The sequence below is a fragment of the Etheostoma cragini genome, chromosome 21, assembly GCF_013103735.1.
Source record: "Etheostoma cragini isolate CJK2018 chromosome 21, CSU_Ecrag_1.0, whole genome shotgun sequence".
NCBI lineage: Eukaryota > Metazoa > Chordata > Actinopteri > Perciformes > Percidae > Etheostoma > Etheostoma cragini.
In genome coordinates, this window is record NC_048427.1 from 20,030,583 (window position 1) to 20,051,733 (window position 21,151).

At 42.2% G+C, this 21,151-nt stretch overlaps 1 protein-coding gene across 1 annotated transcript in view; it reads right to left on the reverse strand.

The window, feature by feature from the left end:
- The window catches only part of pkd1b (polycystic kidney disease 1b), a 38,401-nt gene that overhangs the window by 1,596 nt on the left and 15,654 nt on the right, over positions 1-21,151 (reverse strand). Inside the window, exons 18-40 of the mRNA XM_034860881.1 lie at positions 20,872-21,009; positions 20,112-20,256; positions 19,308-20,015; positions 17,527-17,683; positions 16,825-17,080; positions 16,488-16,683; positions 15,716-15,883; positions 14,667-14,807; positions 14,357-14,567; positions 14,041-14,164; positions 11,953-12,096; positions 9,866-10,256; positions 8,347-8,461; positions 8,052-8,263; positions 6,199-6,401; positions 5,614-5,811; positions 4,477-4,631; positions 3,075-3,275; positions 2,366-2,540; positions 2,054-2,236; positions 1,079-1,183; positions 848-982; positions 324-526 (exon numbers count right to left, since the gene is read on the reverse strand). Coding sequence (XP_034716772.1) covers positions 324-526; positions 848-982; positions 1,079-1,183; positions 2,054-2,236; positions 2,366-2,540; positions 3,075-3,275; positions 4,477-4,631; positions 5,614-5,811; positions 6,199-6,401; positions 8,052-8,263; positions 8,347-8,461; positions 9,866-10,256; positions 11,953-12,096; positions 14,041-14,164; positions 14,357-14,567; positions 14,667-14,807; positions 15,716-15,883; positions 16,488-16,683; positions 16,825-17,080; positions 17,527-17,683; positions 19,308-20,015; positions 20,112-20,256; positions 20,872-21,009 — 4,664 coding nt within the window. The remainder of the gene's footprint in view (positions 1-323; positions 527-847; positions 983-1,078; positions 1,184-2,053; positions 2,237-2,365; positions 2,541-3,074; positions 3,276-4,476; positions 4,632-5,613; positions 5,812-6,198; positions 6,402-8,051; positions 8,264-8,346; positions 8,462-9,865; positions 10,257-11,952; positions 12,097-14,040; positions 14,165-14,356; positions 14,568-14,666; positions 14,808-15,715; positions 15,884-16,487; positions 16,684-16,824; positions 17,081-17,526; positions 17,684-19,307; positions 20,016-20,111; positions 20,257-20,871; positions 21,010-21,151) is intronic.

Genomic DNA, 21,151 nt, shown 5'->3' on the forward strand with positions numbered 1-21,151 from the left:
ATGAAATGGGAAACCACTTGGTTACATCACCATACAGAATTGGGGATGGGGCCTCGACCAACTGCCACTTTTCTCGTTTGAAAGCCATGATGTCTCTCGCTCATGGGTGGGCCAAATTCTCTGGTTGGGCAAAGCAAAGAGGAGGGATGTAATCTTGCTCCTTATGACCTCATAAGGTCGGCTAGATCGGCTTGGTTTACCATAGGGGACCATAGGCAGGCTGGGGGAACTCATAATAATGTTAAAAAACCTCATAAAGTGACATTTTCATGCCATGGGACCTTTAAAAAACTGTTAATGTTGTGTACATTGACATTGTATACCTGTATGTACGGATGAGAAAAGCTCCACAAAGTCGGGCCAAGAGCCAAACACCTCCACCCATCAGTAGTAGCCCATAGAGAGGGCCCAGGACTGGGTGGAGCTGGCACAGTCTTTGGAGAGCCATCCGGCCGCGCAGGATGGACAGCACTGACACGCCGGTCTGTCGGACTGACAGGAAACCTTCCACAGAATGGGAGAAGAGCTGAAAGAAAGACACAAGTATATCATATCAACGCATTCTCATGATATCCTAAGATGTAGGCGAATGTGACCGGGCATGTGACAGTTTCAGCGGTCTTTACAGTTACATTTTGAGCAAATGTTACTTGGAGCAGAGACATGACCCTGCTCCTTACGTGGACCGCATCATCCTTGTACAGCAGCCATCATTGTGGTGCACACAGAATATAACGCACGGAATACATCGTAATTACTTTACTTCAGCTATATGTATGAATGGTTCACGAGAATAGCCTGATAATATACATGTAAATTGGATTCAGTTGAACTCTTCTCTCCTTACAGTGTTTCCGAGGTGAGCGCAGAGCAGCAGCAGCAAACTCAGTAGGACCGTCAGAGCCCACAGCTGCTTCCAGGCTCTCTGCAGCACCCTGCCCAACACCACCCACCTCCGCACAAACCTCAAGGTTCCCAGCAACTGGAACACACAGCAAGGGAAGTTTAATAAGTGAGAGTGGGGAAAGCAATGAACCAGTATAGAGTTGTAAAACGATGAAGACGAGCCCTCCTTTACCTTTAGAACAAGCAGAGTGAGCAGGACAGCGGCACACTGAGAACCACTCTTTGCCAACAGGGCAGCACTGTGGAAGGCGATGAAGCTGTCTGGCTGGGATCGAAGCTAAATGGCACATAGCACAGGCTATTGTCATGTCATCAAAGCAACACATAGAAGAGTACATTTTTTCATTGATTAATACATTGTTAGGAAGCAGGTTGGGATTAGGTTTATGGTGCAAGGCTGCTGGATTCTCTCCATATCGCAAGATCACGTGAGAAACGCAGGATCACACATCACAAAAAATAATGAGGCCAAAACATCTTGGTCGCCCCCTGGTGGCTAGTTGCAGCGTAGGTTGTAAAATCTGACCCTCCATGTTAGCGGATAGGAAATGGGCCAAATACATTTTTCCCACATTTTAGGTAGTTCAGATGTCCAAATGTTCATTTTTCTGATATTTTCTGATAATTTTGATCAGTTATTTGATGTAATGAAAAGGGGGTGAAAACTGTGATTGACTTGAGATTGGTCGGGTGGGTTTTGGGGCGGGTCTTTGAAACCGCCGATCCACCGCCCAATTACAACTGTGCAGACTCTGTCTCCAAAATTAGAAGTATCCCGTATCTGGGATATTTTGGTTTCACTTTTGCATCACAGTGGGAGGAAGAGGATATGTGTTGACCATCTTTATTTACAGTCTATGGTCTGAACTACCAAACCAATCAGCATCCTGAGAGGAACAACGTGCAGCCACTGTTGGTTCAATGTAACAATGGCGGACGTGATAGACAGATGGTTTATATGATAATCTGCATTATATCTGTATTTTTTGAAAGTGCTTAACCTTTCCCAAACATTTTCCAACGATGGCTTCTCATATTGTTTTGTGTAACAAACCATCTTGTGCGTCAAATGAGGATTAAGTAGCATTAACCCTCATATCTGCTAAATTTCATATTTGGACTTATTGGACGTATCTTTTTTTCTCACCTTGGAAATACAGGATGTGCCTTGGGACAGGAAGCAGAGCTGCAGGATAGCCGTTGCCAGGGACAACAAGGCCAGGAGAAGCTGGAACCAGTGTCTGCATTGAGACAGGTACTGGGCACGCTCAGTAGCAACGGACCACAGTTCTCCCAGCAAGATAAGAACAGCAGAGATGAGAAGGAGAACCTGCAGTGTAAAGTTAGTGGATTTTATCACCGGAATCATTTTGGAGTCCTTTAAATTATATAAACAATTAAATTGGAAACCACTAAATTATATTATTTACGTATTTGAAAGGATGGCAGTGTTTGTTACCGTAAGTGGCACCTGTAGGTCCAGCCCAGGGAAGGATGAAGGGATGAGGATTGGATGGATGAAGAGAAAGGGGACGACTTTCGGTGTCTGAGCCCACTCCAGTTGTATGGACACACACACAAATAACCCCGACTCTCGGTGGTAGTGTGTGAAGTCCACAGAAAGAGTTTTAAACCTGGGAGAAAAAGAATGAAAAAACACACAATTTGAAAGCATGAAATCAAAGCAATGCATACATATACAGTATCAATATTCTTTAGTACTTTTAAATTAGATTTTTATAAACATTTTTGTTTCCTACGGAATGTCAATTGGACAGAGTAACATGCAGAATTCAACATATATCCCACGTATCTTCTAAAGTTTAAATATTGTTGTTAGGACAGGGCGGAGATGATGCAAAGAAATCGTTTTAATGAAGAAAAAAGGTTCAGTACCCCAGCAAATATGCAAAGTAGTTTGGTATTCTACATGAGAAAATGACCCTGTAAATTCTGTATTATGTTAATGGTCCATTTGTTCCTAAAATAAGTTGCATTGCTTTGTTTTTTAGCAGATTTTAATGGGACGGGAACTACTCTTTTCAAAAGAGTAATTCAATTTTGTCTTGTTCTCAGAGGATTCAATAACTTAAGAATGAAGGCATTAATAAATATTCACTCAGCATGTCTTGGAGATGCAGTCACCTCGCTGTAACTAATCCACTTACTGTTTGTGGCTCCAGTCTGCCATGTGCAAGTCGGCAAGGAGCTGCCGGGTTGTCACACTGCTGTTTCCAAGGGAGACACGTGCAAGAGGACGGAGGGTGTGTGAGTACTGCAGCCGTGGGAGTCCAACCAAGTGAAGTTTGGGGCTTTGGTGTAGGTGTAGCACCAAGGTGTTGTTGATCCACTGCTCTGCATCCAACCAGCTGGACGAAGAGACAGGTGACATAAACTTGGGATTGTGCGTGTGTGTGTGTGTGTGTGTGTGTATGCAAAAAAAAATGCAGATATGTACAGATGAACGATGCGCATCAACTGTCACTTTCTGAGGTTTTTTAAAATTAATATGAATTCCCCCAGCCTGACTGTGGTCCCCTATTGGCTAGAAATAGTGGTAGGTGTAAACCGAGCCCTGGGTATCCTGCTCTGCCTTTGAGAAAATGAAAGCTCAGATGGGCCGATCTGGAATCTTCCCCTTATGAGGTCATTAGGAGCAAGGTCTTCCTTTCTCTGCTTTGCCCACCCAGAGAATTTGCCCCCCACATGAGAGAGAGACATCAGATACAGTATTAGGGGACCACTAAGGTCTATATAAAAGAGACCTCAGATACAGTATTAGGGGACAACTCAGGTCTATATAAAGAGACTTCAGATACCTTATTAGGGGACCACTAAGGTCTATATAAAAGAGACTTCAGATACAGTATTAGGGACCACTAAGGTCTATATAAAAGAGACTTCAGATACAGTATTAGGGGACATCTAAGGTCTATATAAAAGAGACTTCAGATACAGTATTAGGGGACCACTAAGGTCTATATAAAAGAGACTTCAGATACAGTATTAGGGACCACCAAGGTCTATATAAAAGAGACTTCAGATACAGTATTAGGGACCACTAAGGTCTATGTAAAAAAGACTTCAGATACAGTATTAGGGACCACAAAGGTCTATATAAAAGAGACTTCCGATACAGTATTAGGGACCACTAAGGTCTATATAAAAGCGACTTCGGATACAGTATTAGGGACCACTAAGGTCTATATAAAAGCGACTTCAGATACAGTATCAGGGACCACTAAGGTCTATATAAAAGCGACTTCAGATATGGTATTATACAGATATGTATTGTATTCGTATACATTTCATTCAAAATTTAAAAAAAAAATTAAATTAATAATGAATGGGATGTGTTATTAAGCAGAACTAAATTGTGTTCCTCTATCCTATCTAATATTTCTAGGCTTCTATTGCTATGCTGTATTCTGATAAAATTCCCCCCTCCGGGCCCCACCTGACTAATTCTTGCCCCCCCTCCCTGTGCCACCCTACTTAAAAAATCATGGAATCTACACCATTTGTTATGGTGTAGTGTTTTGACAGCAGGAAGCGGGGTGTTGTCCTTACTGTCTGAGTGAGGTGAGGTTCGGGACCCCCGAGGGTGCTGCGTGAAGATGCCGTCTGACAGATGAGTGCAGCAGCCGGCCCTGCCCCTGCTCGGCGCTGGCCTGGTAGTTCACCATCAGCACCAGCAACAGCAACAACAGCTGGCACACGCAGTGCTACAGGAAAGAGGCAGAAGATCATCAACAAAAAGACGCTTCATGACACATAGGGATGCAAAGATACAGTCAACCCACGATTCGATTCACTATTTTCAGTTTACACTGCGGTTTACTACATTTTTTTGTTTTTGTATTTTTACAGAATGATGTGCAGACAGATGACTGAAAGATGTTCCTTTATTCATATAAAGTGTGCAACAACAGATTATCTTATCAAAAAAGCTGCATTTGTGTTTTATCTTAAATAACCACATTTCAAATTTGTATTTTTTTCAAAGAAATCCCACATCAAAATGACTAAATAAATAGAGGAAAATCTCTTCAAATAATTTAACCTAGAAGACCTAGTAATGAAATCCAAAGTATAGTAATCAGGTGGTAACCAGGGCATGAAATTAACACCCGATTTAGCAATTGGCTTGTAACACTTTCAATCTACCTGCCACATTTGCAGGTGACCAATGAGAACTGAGCGATTCATTAGGTTGTTGTTCTTTTACATTTCAAAGAAGTCCGCCATTTTGTTGGATTTTGTACTGCAGTAACTGTTGTGTGTAGGGATCAGAGAAAGCAAAGTCCTTTTGGAATCAAGACTGAAAACTTACAATAAGAAGCAATTAAGGACCGCGAGTCATCAGAAAACCACCTCCACACGATAAGCTGTAAACTATCAAAGACTGGCCTTCCGGAGGAGACCGCCGCTGTCAAGGCGATGACGTCCATGAAACAGCGCCGTTGGAGAGGATGCAACTGCTGTTTTGGAATGTTGTGAGTTGTATGTGTTGTGTTTTATTTTAAAAATAATAAAAATGCTAATTGTAAAAAGTAGATAACCCCCTAGAACCTTTTGAAATTGCATTGAGACTCATTTTTGTCATCCCATCTTTACACATTTATGTAGATTTTTTACTGATTCACGATGCATCGTTACATCCCTAAACACAAATTTCCACTCAATTTGTTTTGGTTTAATTCTCACTTTCATCAGTGAGCGTAGCGCTCGGACTTTCCGGGCCTCCTCTTTAGCCTGCAGCAGCCCGTAGCCGCACGGCGGGCGCACCTTCCCGCCATGCTCTCCGAACGCCCTCACCACCGTGGCCTCCTGAGCTAGCTGTTCCTCCACCTCTGGATCCACAGGCCTCCACAGGGCCGTAGAGATCAAGGCCAGCACACACACCTGAGCAAAGGAAGATGAAGATGCAAATTAGGGCTGCACTATGGATCGTGATATTTTTTGGCAAAATAAGTGTCGAACCACTCTGAATAAAGTTTTGTGGTAATGCAGAGATGTCCCAGCCTATAACTCGTGTCCAACAGACTAAAGAACACATCTCCGTTTGGTACGGATCCTCACAAAAATCACATTATAATCATTTTCATATTTATGAAAATGAGAAGGATGCAAAAAATATCATCTCCTCCAACATCACGCATCATATCGCAATCGCAACATCGGTCAAAATAATCCCAATTAGATATTATTCTCATATTGTGCAGCCCTAATGCAAATGAGCGGAATTATCCTCCAAAGATCTGAAAGAGTTAATTAGAGGTTTGAACTCACTTTGAGAGGCTCCAGCAGGAGAGCAGAGGTGAGGAATGCAGAGAGAGCCGATTCCAGCCACATGAGGACTACTGTTCTGGACAGGAAGCTGCCGTAGAGCCCGGCCACGGCCAGACATGCTCCTAGCAGCACCGCCACCAGGGGGTAAATCACACACAGCGCCCAGGGAGGGAGCAGCCAGCTGGGCTGACGCCGAGCAACGCCTGGGAAGGGGGAATTAAGCAACAGATATCTCCGACACTATTCAGGAGACTATGTGCGTCACCAGAAAAACTCTACCCTAGGTCGATTGTTTAGGCAGCAATTACGACTCATATTAACGTTTAAAGGGTCGACGCCATCTAGCGACATCCCGTAATTATTACAGGAGAACAGCTGGAAGTAAGGTGACGAAGTATAAGAGCGTCAAATTCCACGTGAGGTGGTGAGCAGAGGAGGTGGATGGGTCAAACACACACAGTACTTTGACTAAAGAGACAGTGGTTTATGTCCTGTTTTGAAATAAAATAAAATGGTGGGGTTTTTTAAGCTTAAAGAACAAAACAAAGTACATCAGAGTTTGTGTCACATGTTTATGCGGACGTTAAGCAACATAAGAGATGATATTGACCCAAATTTTCATTGTTTTCTAAACTTAAAGGTCCCATGGCATGAACAAAGGCTTTTTTCCCCAGCCTGCCTATGGTCCCCCAGTGGCTAGAAATGGTGATAGGTGTAAACCGAGCCCTGGGTATCCTGCTCTGTCTTTGAGAAAATGAAAGCTCAGATGGGCCGAGCTGGAATCTTGCTCCTTATGAGGTCATAAGGAGCAAGGTTACCTCCTTTTTCTCGGCTTTGCCCTCCTAGAGATTTTGGTCTATCCATGAGAGAGAGACTTCATGGTTTTCAAATGAGCAAAATGGCAGTTGTTCAAGGGCACACCCCCAGCCTCCACCTTGCCCCCCCCCCTTCAGATACAGTATTAGGGGACCACTAAGGTTTTAATAAAAGAGACTTCAGATATGGTATTAGGGGACCACTAAGGTACCATATAAAGCATCCAAAGAGCAGCATGTCATGGGACCTTTAACTAAGGAGTTTTGGTGCCTAAACATCACCAAACTGTGAGTGTTTTACAACGTTAATGCGTGTAAAACCACAACCGTTACGCTCTATCGTTTAAATCAGGAAGCAAATTGAACAAAGTGTCCAAACAATGGAATTGCAACTCCATCACATGATGCACCACATGATGCCCTCTGGCCCAAAATGACTTTTTGTTATAGACTAACGTGGGGGAAAAGACATCTGTATATAACCGTGTCACAACCCCCACAAAATGACTCGTTTAGTTATCCGAATTTAATTCATTTGGTTCTATAACATTTGGAAAGTCTAGCAGAGTCGCACAATGAAACCATTTAATCCCCATTCAAGTTGATGGAGTGCTAAACTGGAACTAGCTGGCTCAGCCGGCAGACCGTGCCTGCTCTATGGGCCTAGTTTTTAGCTCCATGATTTCTTCTTGCGCCACTGATCAACTGTCATTTGAATGAACAAGGGCTCCACCTCGAACACTGTATCCAGTTCTTATATCACCATGGTTTAAACATAAGAATTGGAATATTCTCCTGTGGGTTATATTTTCGGCTTATTTATGAAACACTCCTATGGGTCATATTAGAGGATAGGAATAAACAACCTATGTCTTTGTATAGTTTGGAGTACTAGTTGCTATATACACCAGACGTGTGTAAACATATGTGTGTTTTTATCCCATAATCTAAAATGATTCCTATACGTATTATGCAGTTGCCAGGGAAAACATGGAAGGATTGTGTATAATTCACCCAACAGGGCTGTGGGTCTAGTACCTATGCGTGTGGTGGAGGAGGAGCGTGTGGAGTCAGGAGAAGGGCTTGGCAGGAAGGTGCTTGCCACGGAGTCTACAGAGAGCACAGAGGGACATTTGTAGAGTCCTGCCACATGCGGGGACAGACAAGACTGTAGGGCCGGCTTGTAGATCTCTGCCGCATACAGGGACTCCTCACTCCGCTCCGACCAGCTGCTGTTGGAGGTGCTCCGGCTAAAAAAAGGACAGTAAGACGGATCACAATAAGCAAAACACAAGGTCATGACATGGTATTTTCAGGATTCCCCGATCCTTACGTGGGTGAGAGTGAGGAGGTGGTTCTAGGGGAATCCCAGCCGCTGTCTGAGTTGCTGTTGGTTATTTCTGCTGTGTCGTCTGCTGCTGCTGCGATAGACATCAGCAGATCCTCCTCTGGCATCAAGCACAAAAATACACAACCAGTATACACACTGTATGTAGACGCATATTTTTAAGTACCCGTCCTATTCTTAAAGTGTTTTAGTGTCAATCAATGTGGTACTTTTGCAATGATGAGGTAGAATTTCCCTTTTAGGCACTATACTTGTCCTAAGCCCGCCTGCACTGCTTGAGTTGATGCTTCCTAACATTGAACAGATTTCAGCCGTCAGAGAACAAGTTGCAAACATTGTTTTCACTAAAGAAACATAACTCACTTTAACATGGGAACCTAGAAACTGATTGCTGGGAGACAAGAGACTTGTGTATGATTGATATATTAGGATCTTCTGAGGTTATTTCAGCCAAGGACGGAGCCAGACATTGAATATTCGGGGCTTAGCGCAAACCTATGCACTATTTTTCAAACCAACTGAGATAATAGAATGGAATCGAATGGGAATAGCATTGTAGTAGTCATAGTCGTAGCATAGAGCTTCCCAACATGACACTGTGACAATGTTGAGACAGACCTAGTCCCTTATTGCCAGACCTTCGTCCACAGCGCTGCGGAGGAGGGTCTGGTTAGTCCACACAACATTCTAGGCTGGGAGAAAATGTGCTCTGGTTTATTGGCATTTCTTTAAACCAATCACGATCGTCTTGGGCGGTAGTAAGCACCGGACGGAGCAACGGTGCCTCTGCATAATAGCTTTTGTAAGGAGATTGTTTTGGAGGAATATGTTTAGATTCAAACGTTGTTTTAGTCATGCAACAGAAAACTCTGATTGAACAGATAGCTGCCTGGATTTACCCTGCAGTGATCTGAGGACCAGGTGACCATAGTCCTCAGATTGGACAGATAGTCTAGCTAGCTGTCTGGATTTACCCTGCAGAGATCTGAGGACCAGGTGACCATAGTCCTCAGATTGGACAGATAGTCTAGCAAGCTGTCTGGATTTACCCTGCAGAGATCTGAGGACCAGGTAACCATAGACCTCAGATTGGACAGATAGTCTAGCTAGCTGTCTGGATTTACCCTGCAGAGATCTGAGGACCAGGTAACCATAGACCTCAGATTGGACAGATAGTCTAGCTAGCTGTCTGGATTGACCCTGCCGAGGTCTGAGGAGCAGTTAACCATAGTCCTCATAAAGCGACTAGAGTTTAAAATCCCAACACAAACAAAGCCGAAGGTGACGAACATCCGGCCTAAATAAGAGGACATCTGGCGGCACTGGAGCAATCTTGGAAGTGGAACTCTGTGAATATAGACTAGGGCGGACCTAATAGAACGTTTGCTATACTAATTTGCCCAGTCAGAGATGCTGAGGGGAAATAACACAAAGTTAAAGGCATTTTCAAAATCTTGAGTTTTTTTTTTAGCCCCTCTGGCCCTAAGTTTCAAAAGTTTCTCACCAGACAGAGTCAGAAGTGTTGTCAGATTGTGGTTACGAGCTTCTAAGGTAGCGTCCATGGTGGAGACCATTTGGTCTAGTGTAGCAGGGGATACGTGAGAACTGGCAGTTTCTTTTGAGCCAGTGGAGGAGGGTGAGGCCAGACAGAGCTGCATCAGGGCCTTTTTTCTCCTTAGCTGGCGCACAGGGCCCAGAGCAAGTGAAGCCTTGCAGAGGTCAAGGGCTGGGCTTGTTGTTATGCGGCATGGGCCTAACGGCGGATTGAGGACGCTGTCGCAGGACGGCCATGTCGCTATTCCTTCCTCTGGACATGCAACACCTGTCCGGGGCACCAAGCCAGACGCAGCCCAAAAGTCCAGAATACTAGAGTCCAAGCCCTTGCTCTCCAGTAACTACAGAAACAGGAAGAACACTTCATGAAGCACGAGAAGAACTGCAGTGTTGCAACCAAGTCACCGTTCTCAAGTCCCAAGTAAGTCTAAAGTCACTTGGTCATGTCAAGTCAAGTCCCTAAACAAGTCACTGTTTAGAGATATAAGACAAAGCACTCTTAAAACTTTGGATTAGTGACATCTTTTAAGGTGTTGTCTTCCTGTCAAAATTGAAAATCAACACTTTTGTTGGCGCTTTTTAATAAATGTTTTTAAATTTTTCCTATGTTTTTGTCCCTTTTTTCAATGTGAGTCCCTTTTTTTGACGTTTTCAACATTACGTAACATTAACTTATTAACTTTAGTTTTACAGTTATTTTTGGAATTTATGGTCAATAAACCTCATTTATAGGAAATTATACCTAATGTTTGAGTTAGAAAAGCAGAAATTAGGAATTATTTGGACTAAAATGAAAGGAATGTATGTTGATGGATAATCACAGACTGGAATATGTCAACTTTTACTCAAAACCACTTCAATTGTTTTTCAAATGCTATAAAATTGCCCCAAAATGAATGAAAGTATAGATTTGTCCTTGCCAAAAAGCATTGAGTGGAATCAATCATGTTATGTTGGCTTATTACAATTGGCTAGTTAAAAAGAACATTGATATAGGAAAACGGGTCAATTTCACCCGAGGACAACATGAGGGTTAAAACAAAAGTGATTACTTTGTGATTATTTTGGTGGTCTGCTCCACCTATTTAGGCTTTATTAGGGTTCTTTGATACATGTGCACTGATTTATGTTTTTCTCCATGGGTGCTTATAGACACATGAGCAAGTGGTCAAAAAAAGTTTGCATTTCAGAACATTAGGAAATGGAGAGCGGCCGACATGAACACACAAGCCTATTAACTCGATATCTTTCAACTCAGGATAGCACCACTTCTCACAAATCCAGACAGGATTGGTGAAGAGAAGTTTAACTGATACATAACACACTGACAGTGACATAACCAATCACAATGACACTATGACAGGCGCTCCACTTAGCACCAACCGCAATGTTTCATTATAAATGAATTTATCCCTTTATCACTTTAACACTGGACTCAACACGGACACTTGATAACAAATGATGGTCTTTTTTGTCTTTATTTGACAAATTTGTTCTTATTGTTCTTATTATTATTACTGTTATTTTAACTGTATATATCTATCATTTCTTGCAAAAAGTGCTGCTGGAATTTTCAATTTCCTTGCGGAAGTCATCCCGAAAGGATTAATGAAGAGAAGTCTCTAAGTCCAAGTCTAGCCTACACTGGCAGTCTGGAACACGTCAAGTTTGTCTGACAGCTAGTCATCCAATCATGACAATGACATACCGGGGAGCTTTGTAGTCATGCAGTCATGATACAGCGTGAGCTGCTGCCGCTGCGTAGCGTACTTGATACTCAAACACAAACGTGACAACGTTAAAAATTAATTTATATTTCACAGCTAACTTTCAAACATATGAATACATGCAAGTCATCCGAGTCATCAAGTCAAAGCGAGTCTCTAGTCATTTATTTTTTGTCAAGTCACATGTCGTCAAAACTGCGACTCGTGTCAACTCAAGTCCTCAAGTCACCAAGTCCTCAAGTTCACATCTCTGAAGAATAGCAATTATTTTTCTGTGTGTGTGTGTGTGTGTGTGTGTGTGCGTGCTCACAGATGAAGGACTGTCTTGGACTAGGTTGGAGGAGTCTGGCAGTGACAGGAAAGAAGGGCCGGAGAGCTCTGATTGGCCGAGGAAAACGTCCATCTCCACAGAGTGACAAACAGGAGAAGGAGGAACCGACGTGTCCAAGGTGACCTGGGACAAGCACACACACACACACACACACACACACACAAATTGCTGCCTGAGCATTTTTTGAGTGTACATTCAGATAAATGGGAAACACACTTACGCACCTACACTTTTCCATACTGAGATAAGAGTGTTTGGCAAACAAAATAAGAACGCATGTCAAACACATCGTCATGACCTCTAACCACCAGCACACTGAAGGCACGCTTAAGAGCAAACAGCAACAGACCTCATCCAGCCCGAGTCAAACTAAGGGTTAGGGTTGAAAACAGGGTTATTATGGTTAACTAAAATGAAAATAAACAGTGAAATACAACTGGAAACCTTTGTTGTAATAAAAAACCTTAAAGAAAGACAGAAGCTGAATACTATATAGCCAGGTTAAAAACAACTATTAAGCTTTCTGTCAACTCATGAATTGTCTTGACATGAGATGGCGCCATGACATAGATGCCGTCATTGCTCACATCAGACATTAAAGTAGCGCAAAAATTAAATATCATAGCCATTCTCAACAAAAAAAGTATTTTTTGTATGTGGGTACATACTTCAGAAACATTATACCTGGTCCTAACAAAACAAAAGCTAAATTGTGGTGGTAGGAGCTCGGTCTGAGGGATTTGGGTTGGGGAACTGGAGGGTCACCGGTTCAAGTCCCTGTACGGATCAAAATCTGGAGTGTGGATTGATAGCTGGAGAGGGGCCAGTTCATCACCTGGGCACTACCAAGGTGACCTTCAACATTGAACAAGGCACCAAACCCCCAACTGCTCGGGCGCTCCTCCAAGAAGCAGCCCCCCATCACTGCATGTGTCCTGACAGGGGCGTAGCACACAATTCTGGGCCTTGTGCTTAAAGGCATTTTATATGGACCCCTCCCCACATCCACAGCTATTCATTGTATTCATTCTGGCATCTTTTTCAGTGCCATGGATACTCAGTCCCCTTTTTTGCCCCAGTCGACACCCCTGGGTCCTGAGCATGTGTGTAATCCAGGTCTGTGTTTAATGCGTGTGCAACCGTACTAACAGAGGGGAAATTGTGAATTACCCCTCGCGGAATAAATTAACACATTCTTCATCTCAATACTAATGTTGTCAAACAATTAAAATATTGAATTGCGATTATTTGCATTAATCACACATTACTATCTATTCTAAATCTCCTGTGATTTCTTTTTGTCCCATTATTTTTTCTCATTTTATTGTTTTTATCAACATGGAAAAGTAGATTGGTTTGCTTTGTGCAAATGTTTTTTTATTGGTATATAGCCTACTGCAGTGTTCAATTTCACACTAACATTCTCACTTAGAGCAAATAATCTCTCACACAGAGTAATCAATAATGGGGTAAAAGTAAAACTTCAACAAGGGGGGGGGGATTGGCATCAGCTGTGTCCTTGGCCATCAGGTGGTATTTCAGACTGGACGTGCTGCAATGATAGCTCAGTTCTCAACGACCAAACACACAGATCACTTTGGTCTGGTCAATGGAACATTTGCCAACTTTTAAAAAGGAAACTTTGCATTCAGAATCTTACTGGCGTCCATTTCGGCAACTCTCGCTCGCCATCCACTCAAAACGTAACGTTACTACTCTTTGGCCGGCTCGCAAGCCCAAACGGCATGTGTGTGGCGTGCCTGTTGTTTTGTTTCCGGTCTAATTAGATCCCGTGGGTGTTGTAGTTTTTCTAACGTTACTAGTTGTTGCAACAGCATGTGAAAAAAAACCTAGTTCACAAAAAAACAAAGTTTGCTATCTACGCCGTTAAAATGGGTTTGTGTTAATGCCGTTAATAACGTGTTTAACTGACAGCAAATGCACTCTGAAAACTAATCAAAACAAAACTGATATAAAATATACAAAACTATTATAACCTTGGGTGGAAACAGGGTTTCTTTCAGCAGTTAAATGTATCATGGAGACAAAGTAGCTGTTTCAAGTTACCTGACTGTGAGCTTTCCTGAACAGGAAACAGAGGAAACACTGGAGAGGAAACACCAGTACGGCAACACTCATCCCCACGACAACTGTCTCCCAGGTAACCAGCAGCTGGGCCGACACCGGTCCACTTGTGGCAAAGAGACACAAATCAGTTCCATCCTGTCAGAATCTACTGACAGACTGGTTCATCTCTGGAACAACTTAATGCCATGTCATGACACGAAGCATTACATAATGTACCTTTAAATAAGCAAAAAGATCAAGATTGATATCGATATAATATTGATATATTGCCTAGCCCAACAATAAGCCACCCTACCTGTGGCCCTCGGTGCCAACCGCCCCGTACCACAGAGCCCCCAGTGCCAGGTAGAGGTGCAGCGTGAGAGCACTGCATGTTACCCTCTGACCCCTGGTGAAGCGGCTGTGGGCCGGACGTTCCCATAGAGACAGCCACAGGTGGTCCTCAACCATCCCAAACATCATCTGGGAGGTGAAGACTCGTCCAAACTGAGAAAGCTCCTCGGGACCTGGGAAAACAACACAGCCACCGGACTTTGTTATCAACACAAGTGGATACGTGGAGTACTGTACATGTTACTCGGTTGAAAGTAAGTGTACACGCTTACATGAGGCTAGAACTTCCTTCTCCACAGAGCTGTTCTTCTGATTCTCAACAGAGAGCCAGTCCTCCAGCAGGAAGATGAACATGTTGTCTGTCTGAGGGTCCCAAACCACCACATGCTCAACGTACCAGGACGGGTCTAGACCTACATTTACATGGATAAGGTAGTAAAGTGAGAAGGTGGGTTTGATCTCTCTCCAGTCCTTTTTATTCAAAAATAGGTAATTTTCAAAAAAAATGTGGTGTCTTTAAATGAACCAAAGATTTTGGAGTTAGGCCACATTCAAAACGTAACTCCCAAAAAGATAGACCTACTCTATCTGTAAAGTGTCTCAAGATAACTCTTGTTATGAATTGAAACTATAAATAAAATTGAATTGAATTGAAAAAGCCGGGCAATATATCGATATTATATCGATATCGTGATATGAGACTAGATATCGGCTTCAATTTTTGATATCATAATATCCTAATATGACATAAGTGTTGTCTTTTCCTGGTTTTAAAGGCTGCATTACAGTAAAGTGATGTCATTTTCTGAACTTACCAGACTGTAACTGTTCTATTATTTGCCTTTACCCACTTAGTCATTATATCCACATTGCTGGTGATTGTTAATCAAAAATCTCATTGTGTAAATATTTTATGAAAGCACCAAAAGTCAACACTATGATATTGTTACGGTATCAATGTCGAGGTATTTGGTCAAAAATATCGTGATTTGCTTTTTTCCGTATCGCCCAGCCCTACTTGATTTGATATGATTTAGATCCCATATTAGGTTATATGTTTAAAACAAGAATTCAAAAAAACTTAAAATATGAATATGTTTGCAGTTACCTCTCTCCGCCCACCAAGAGTCATGTCTGGCTGAGGTTTTGGCCTGTTAGAAGTTTTTCCTTGCCGCCTTTGCACCATAATGTTGCTCTTGAGGGCAATATTTGGGTCTTTGTAAATCATAGAGTGTGGTCTAGACCGACTCTACCAGCAAAGTGTTCTGAGATAACTCCTTTTATGATTTGACACTATCTATGAAATTGAATTAAACTGAACCTGTGTTATCATGCCAGATGCGAATTTTCCAAACGTCTCCCAGGTTGTCATCTGTCTCCAGGTGAAACTGGTCCAGGCTGCCGCGTTGAAAAGCACCCCCCCTCTGCAGATGACGAGAGCCGCTCTTGTTCACACCGTACAGACTGATGCCGACGTGTGCTGTGGTGCCTGATGGGCACATTAATAATTTGCATTACATAACGTTAGGGCTGCACAATATATTGTGTTTATTATCGTCAACTGGCGCAATAAACACATCGCGAAAGGCTGAGACACATTGCGAAAAGACACTTCAAGATTTTTGTGTTAGTTTAATGAAAATATCAGAAGCAAACTGCACTTTAAAAAGTAACTAGTGTTTTTCTTAGTGATTTATATTCAATTCTACCGAAGGGGATTAGGGCCACACGTGGAATTCTGACTTTAAACTCAGAACTCAAACACAATTTTAACATTGCACTCGTCTTCTTACATTCAATACAATGATCAATTTGTTCAATCAAAAAAATACTAGAAAGAATTTCCTTTCATTTCATAAAAATGTAACACGCAATTTGTTATTGAAGCAGATTACTCAAAGCAGCAGAATTACAGAGTACACTTTAATATCTGTTTTATGTATGTAAGTAATATCGTTATCGCGATATTCAACAACATTGTAACTAATATCGTTATCGCGATATTCAACAACGTTATCGCATAGTGCCCCATTTAGCGGTTTCATTATTTCAAACATAAAGCTGCTACTACACTTGTTTTGTCCCTGGCTGACCTGCTCCTGTCCTGCGGCCGGTCTTGACCAGCACTCTATACTGGTACAGCCCCGCTTGGCCACACAAAGGGACCTGGCTCAGTCTCAGGCTGTCCAAGTGGTCCAGTTTATGGGCAATGAGCCCCGCCAGCAGATGAATCAGAACCAGGACGGCGCACACAATCCCCACCAGCACGTTTCGCACGGGGCCGCCTGGCTGCACAGATAAGACACAGATGGAGGGAGAGGGGGAAGAGCCAGCTGATGACTGTCCTCTTTCTAATCCACATTTGGGGACTGCATTTTTTTCAAAATACATGCACTCATTCAACAGCTGTTGCTTTGTGCTCTCACATACCGGTGGCAGCAGAACGACGGCCCCAGGGTGGAGGAAAACACTGGCCCCGAACATGGTGAGGTGCCGGGTGAGACAGTGTGCTGCGTGGAGCGTGCTGCCCTCCAGCGGCTGTAGACCCTCACTGCTCCAACGCCTCTCCTTCACACTGTAGTACTGGCACAGAGAGCTGAACACACACACCGACACATGGACGGGACAGCCGTCCGCCAGGGACCAGGTCAGGTTGACAGAGAGGGGCTTGTCTGTCCTGTCCAAACTGTTGGGGATGAAAATTGAGGGTAACACTTTATATGTCCTTTATATGTCCTGATGTAAAACAGCAATGTCCAAGTGTTATCTATCTATCTATCTATCTATCTATCTATCTATCTATCTATCTATCTATCTATCTATCTATCCATAAGAACCACCATTAGTAAATGATACATTGATTGTTAATTTAACTTTAGTAAAATGCTTTTTCACTGTTATCAAACAATGAAAACTGTTAGAATAACTCAAATTAAAGCATTACTAAATTAGTTAACAGTATTCATTATAATTGAGTTGTTTGTTAACAGTAAAATATCTATTAATTAACTATGAATTTAACAATTATTAGGGATCGTTAGTAGAAAGTGTTACGAAATTCAGTCCCATTCTTTGTTCAGGTAATTGAGCAACCGGACAGAGAACTGAGTTCCAGAAAGAGCTGGGACTCACAGTGGAGACAGGAACATGGTTTCCTCTGTGGAGGTGGTCGGAGCAGAGAGAGTGAGAGTCAACTCTCTCACCAGGGAATCCTGGGATGCATTAGTCCTGGGCGCTGTAGAGCTCACTTCTATCTTGACACGTCCCAGAATCACTGGAGTAGCAGCTCCTAGATATTCATAATGCAGTTTCAAAAACAGCCTTTGTAATTTCAAATGAATGCAACATCTCACAGATTTACAGTAAGGATGATAAATTATTATGTAGGTGCTGCATAATATACTGGTATGTCTATATACTAATATATCTATACACTAAGTCTAGTGTGGATGTGTTATCTTATCTGCTATAGATAGATGGTATAGAAAGAAGAAGAAGAAAGGGAAGAAAAGAACAAAAAAAACTTTTAAAAAGTGTAAATATGTTTGTGTGTGCATGCATCTGTGTCTATGATGTATAAATCACTGAAGCATAAGATTTATTGAGGGATAAATGTAGAGAAAGGGGGTTGGACCTGATAAGTTGTTTATCAACTTCTTCCTACTTTTTGTTTGAATGACTTTCAATTTAGGAAGACTGTGCTAAGAAGTACATGGGCTTTTTTATCTGTAATTTTAATTATATATGTATGCATGAATGCATGTATATAAATCTTATATTTTAATATTTTTTTTACATGTTCACATAAACCATTGACAGAGCAAAAAAAAAGAAACCAGTTCACTTTCGTTCACAGCTTCTCAAAATTGTCACAGCCATAATTGTTTATTCACGAACATGTATTCATACTTTAACGCAAAGTCTGGCGGCCGTTAATTTGTTCAAGACTGTGTTAAAGTTTGACAGACAACTAATAGTATTTAAACTGTATTCCTGATAGATGTATGAAAAAAATGAAGGCAGCTAGTCTGTTTTTCTTCCATGTTGAAGACATGTTGTGTCTGACCGTGTTTCTGAAACGTGAAAATGTCTCCCGATACGATATATCACGATACTTATGCAACGATACGATATTATTGCGATTTTAAACATATTGCAATATTCTGCGATATAGAATTTATTACTTTTTTTCCAACCTCTAATTTTTAAAATGATGTCCCCAAAAGGAAAGTTCAACTGTCAACATCTGTTTTGAAGATACATTTCTTTTTCATTTCGTTTGTTCATATCACTTCAATTTTATTGCTGCAAAATATGATTGGTGAGCAGACGAACTGACCAACACATATATATAATAAAAGAAAGATACTTGCTGCCTGTGTATTGATACAGTATTGCCACTGAAAATATCACAATTCTATGCTGTATAGATTTTTTCCCACCCCTAGGTAGGTCTACTGGGTGCAAATTTTCCACCAAAACAAGTACCTGCATCAAAATGTTAGCGATCGGGATTGGTTTGAAGAAATGCAACTCAAAGTGTTTTTTTCTCCTATCCTGGAATGTGTGTGTGGTGTAGCCAGACCCATCTCCGCAGAGCTGTGGAAATAGGTCTGGCAATGCAAGATTAAGCATCTCTAGAGCAATAGATTTTTCTCAGGTGGAGCCCAAAAACAGAGCTAAAAGAAAATACATCAGAGTTACTTGAAAGATAATAATATGACTTAGACATTCTACACGTATGGGCTTGAAATAGATAAATCGTGGCATTGTACCCATCAGAAGAAGGTACATAGTTTAAAACAAAAGGTTAATAGGCATTTAGGCCAATTGGCCATTAGCATTATAGCAAAGTGCAAAAGTTTAAAATCAGGTGAAAAAAAGGCCAGAGGGAGAAAAATGATCTACTGTACCTGGGTCCAGGCTGAAGTTGAAGGAGATAAATAAACCTGCGTTTTCACCCAGTTCATCCACGGCTTTGACTGTGAGGTTCAACCTTCCTTCAGTGGACAGAGTCACAGTAAGACATGTCCCATTCCCAGCTTCACCTACCCTCCCATCGTTCTGCCCCACAGGGAACTTGTTGGGCAGGGTGACCCGTATGGCCTGCTCCATGTACAGATCCTGGATGGGAATGGGTTGGCCCTGAGGTGTGCTGAGCTCCATGGCAACCAGAGCGGTGGAAATTGGAGGGATAGCTCCAGTTAACAATGGGTTGGATCCCAACTCTGCATCCATACCAAACAGTATCTGCACCACGTCAAACTTCTGACTCTTCAGGTGAGCGGTAAGGGAGCTGGGGATATGAAACGGACATGCGCGAGAACTCATCAATGCGTCAGTTGACGATGACTCGGACGGGATGATCTGGTTTTGGTTGGTGTTGGGACTGCAGAGGAGGTCAGTGGGGTCTCCATGGAAACCCACTGTGTTGATATAATCGGTGGATAGCGAAAGGGGCGCCTCGCCATGAACACGTGAACGCATCAGAGAGCGCATTAGGGCCCCTGCGTGACCCAGCGCTGACTGGGCGGTCGAGGAAACGGACTGTGGAGTGTGTGTGTGGACTTGGTGAGATCTGGAAGCACTGACTGACTCAGATACAGCTGCCAGGACACTACCTGGAAACAAAAAGAACACAGAACATTCAGCCATTCGGTGAATTCCACCATTAGCACATGACCATTTGAACCCAGGAGATGGTGGTGGACCAGCACCTATGATGTTAAGGATGTTCTTCCCTGTTTCCACAGCTGACAAAACACCAAGACTCATCTGTTCCTCCATGACATGGATCATCTTGCCCACAGCCTCCAGAACCTTCTGCTGGCACTTTTCACATACCAATTCGCTAGGAACAGCCTTGGGATAATAATGATATTTTATCAGAATTAATGCTGAAAATGAAAATGAGGAGCATTTTAAAAGTATAATGTTGCTTTGTTGCCTTTTTGAGTCATTACTGAATCTTTTCATGTAACTTTCTACTTACTCCCACTACATTTCAAAGAGAAATATTGTACTTTTTACTCCACCACATTAATCTGAATGCCCAAGTTATTCTTGAAAAATTGAGATTTTTGCCCACATGAATTTTATAAAATACGTGTTTTATTAAAACTTAAACTACCCAACAATAAACGGGCCTACAAACCCAGCTGAGACAATTAGCCGATTAAATGCTTAGTTGATTGACAGACCTGTTCTGATCTTTTCCAGTTTCTAAAATATTAAGATATTTCTGCAAGTTTATTTTCCTGATGATACTTACATTACATACTTTCACTTAAGTAACATGTTCAATGCAGGACTGCCAACACAGTCAATATGAGAATGTTCTCAAAGGTTTCAAAATCTTTGAGATGTTTGAGATTCTGCAACTGTCTCGATGTGAAGCATTTTCAATATTCGTTATCACTGTTATAAATGATTAATGGTTTGGCCTGAGAATGATGAGGGAACTAGGTGACTGCTTACAGTTGCCAGTGACAACGCTGAGCTGATCTGATCAACATGCAGCAAGGAGGACACAGGGAGCGAGGCCAGGGCTTGGGTCACATTTTCACGGATCTCCCTTCTGTCCATGAGCTCTACGGCAGTCCGTACAGGCTTCATCTGTGGACAGGTGGGGGAAACTCATTAGTCCAAATTCCAAGCAAATGCAAACCTTTCGAGGTTCTCATTCACTCATTTGGTTATAGTTAATCAGAATCGGTACAAAGTGTCATTTCATGCACTGGCAGATGAGATATGAGAC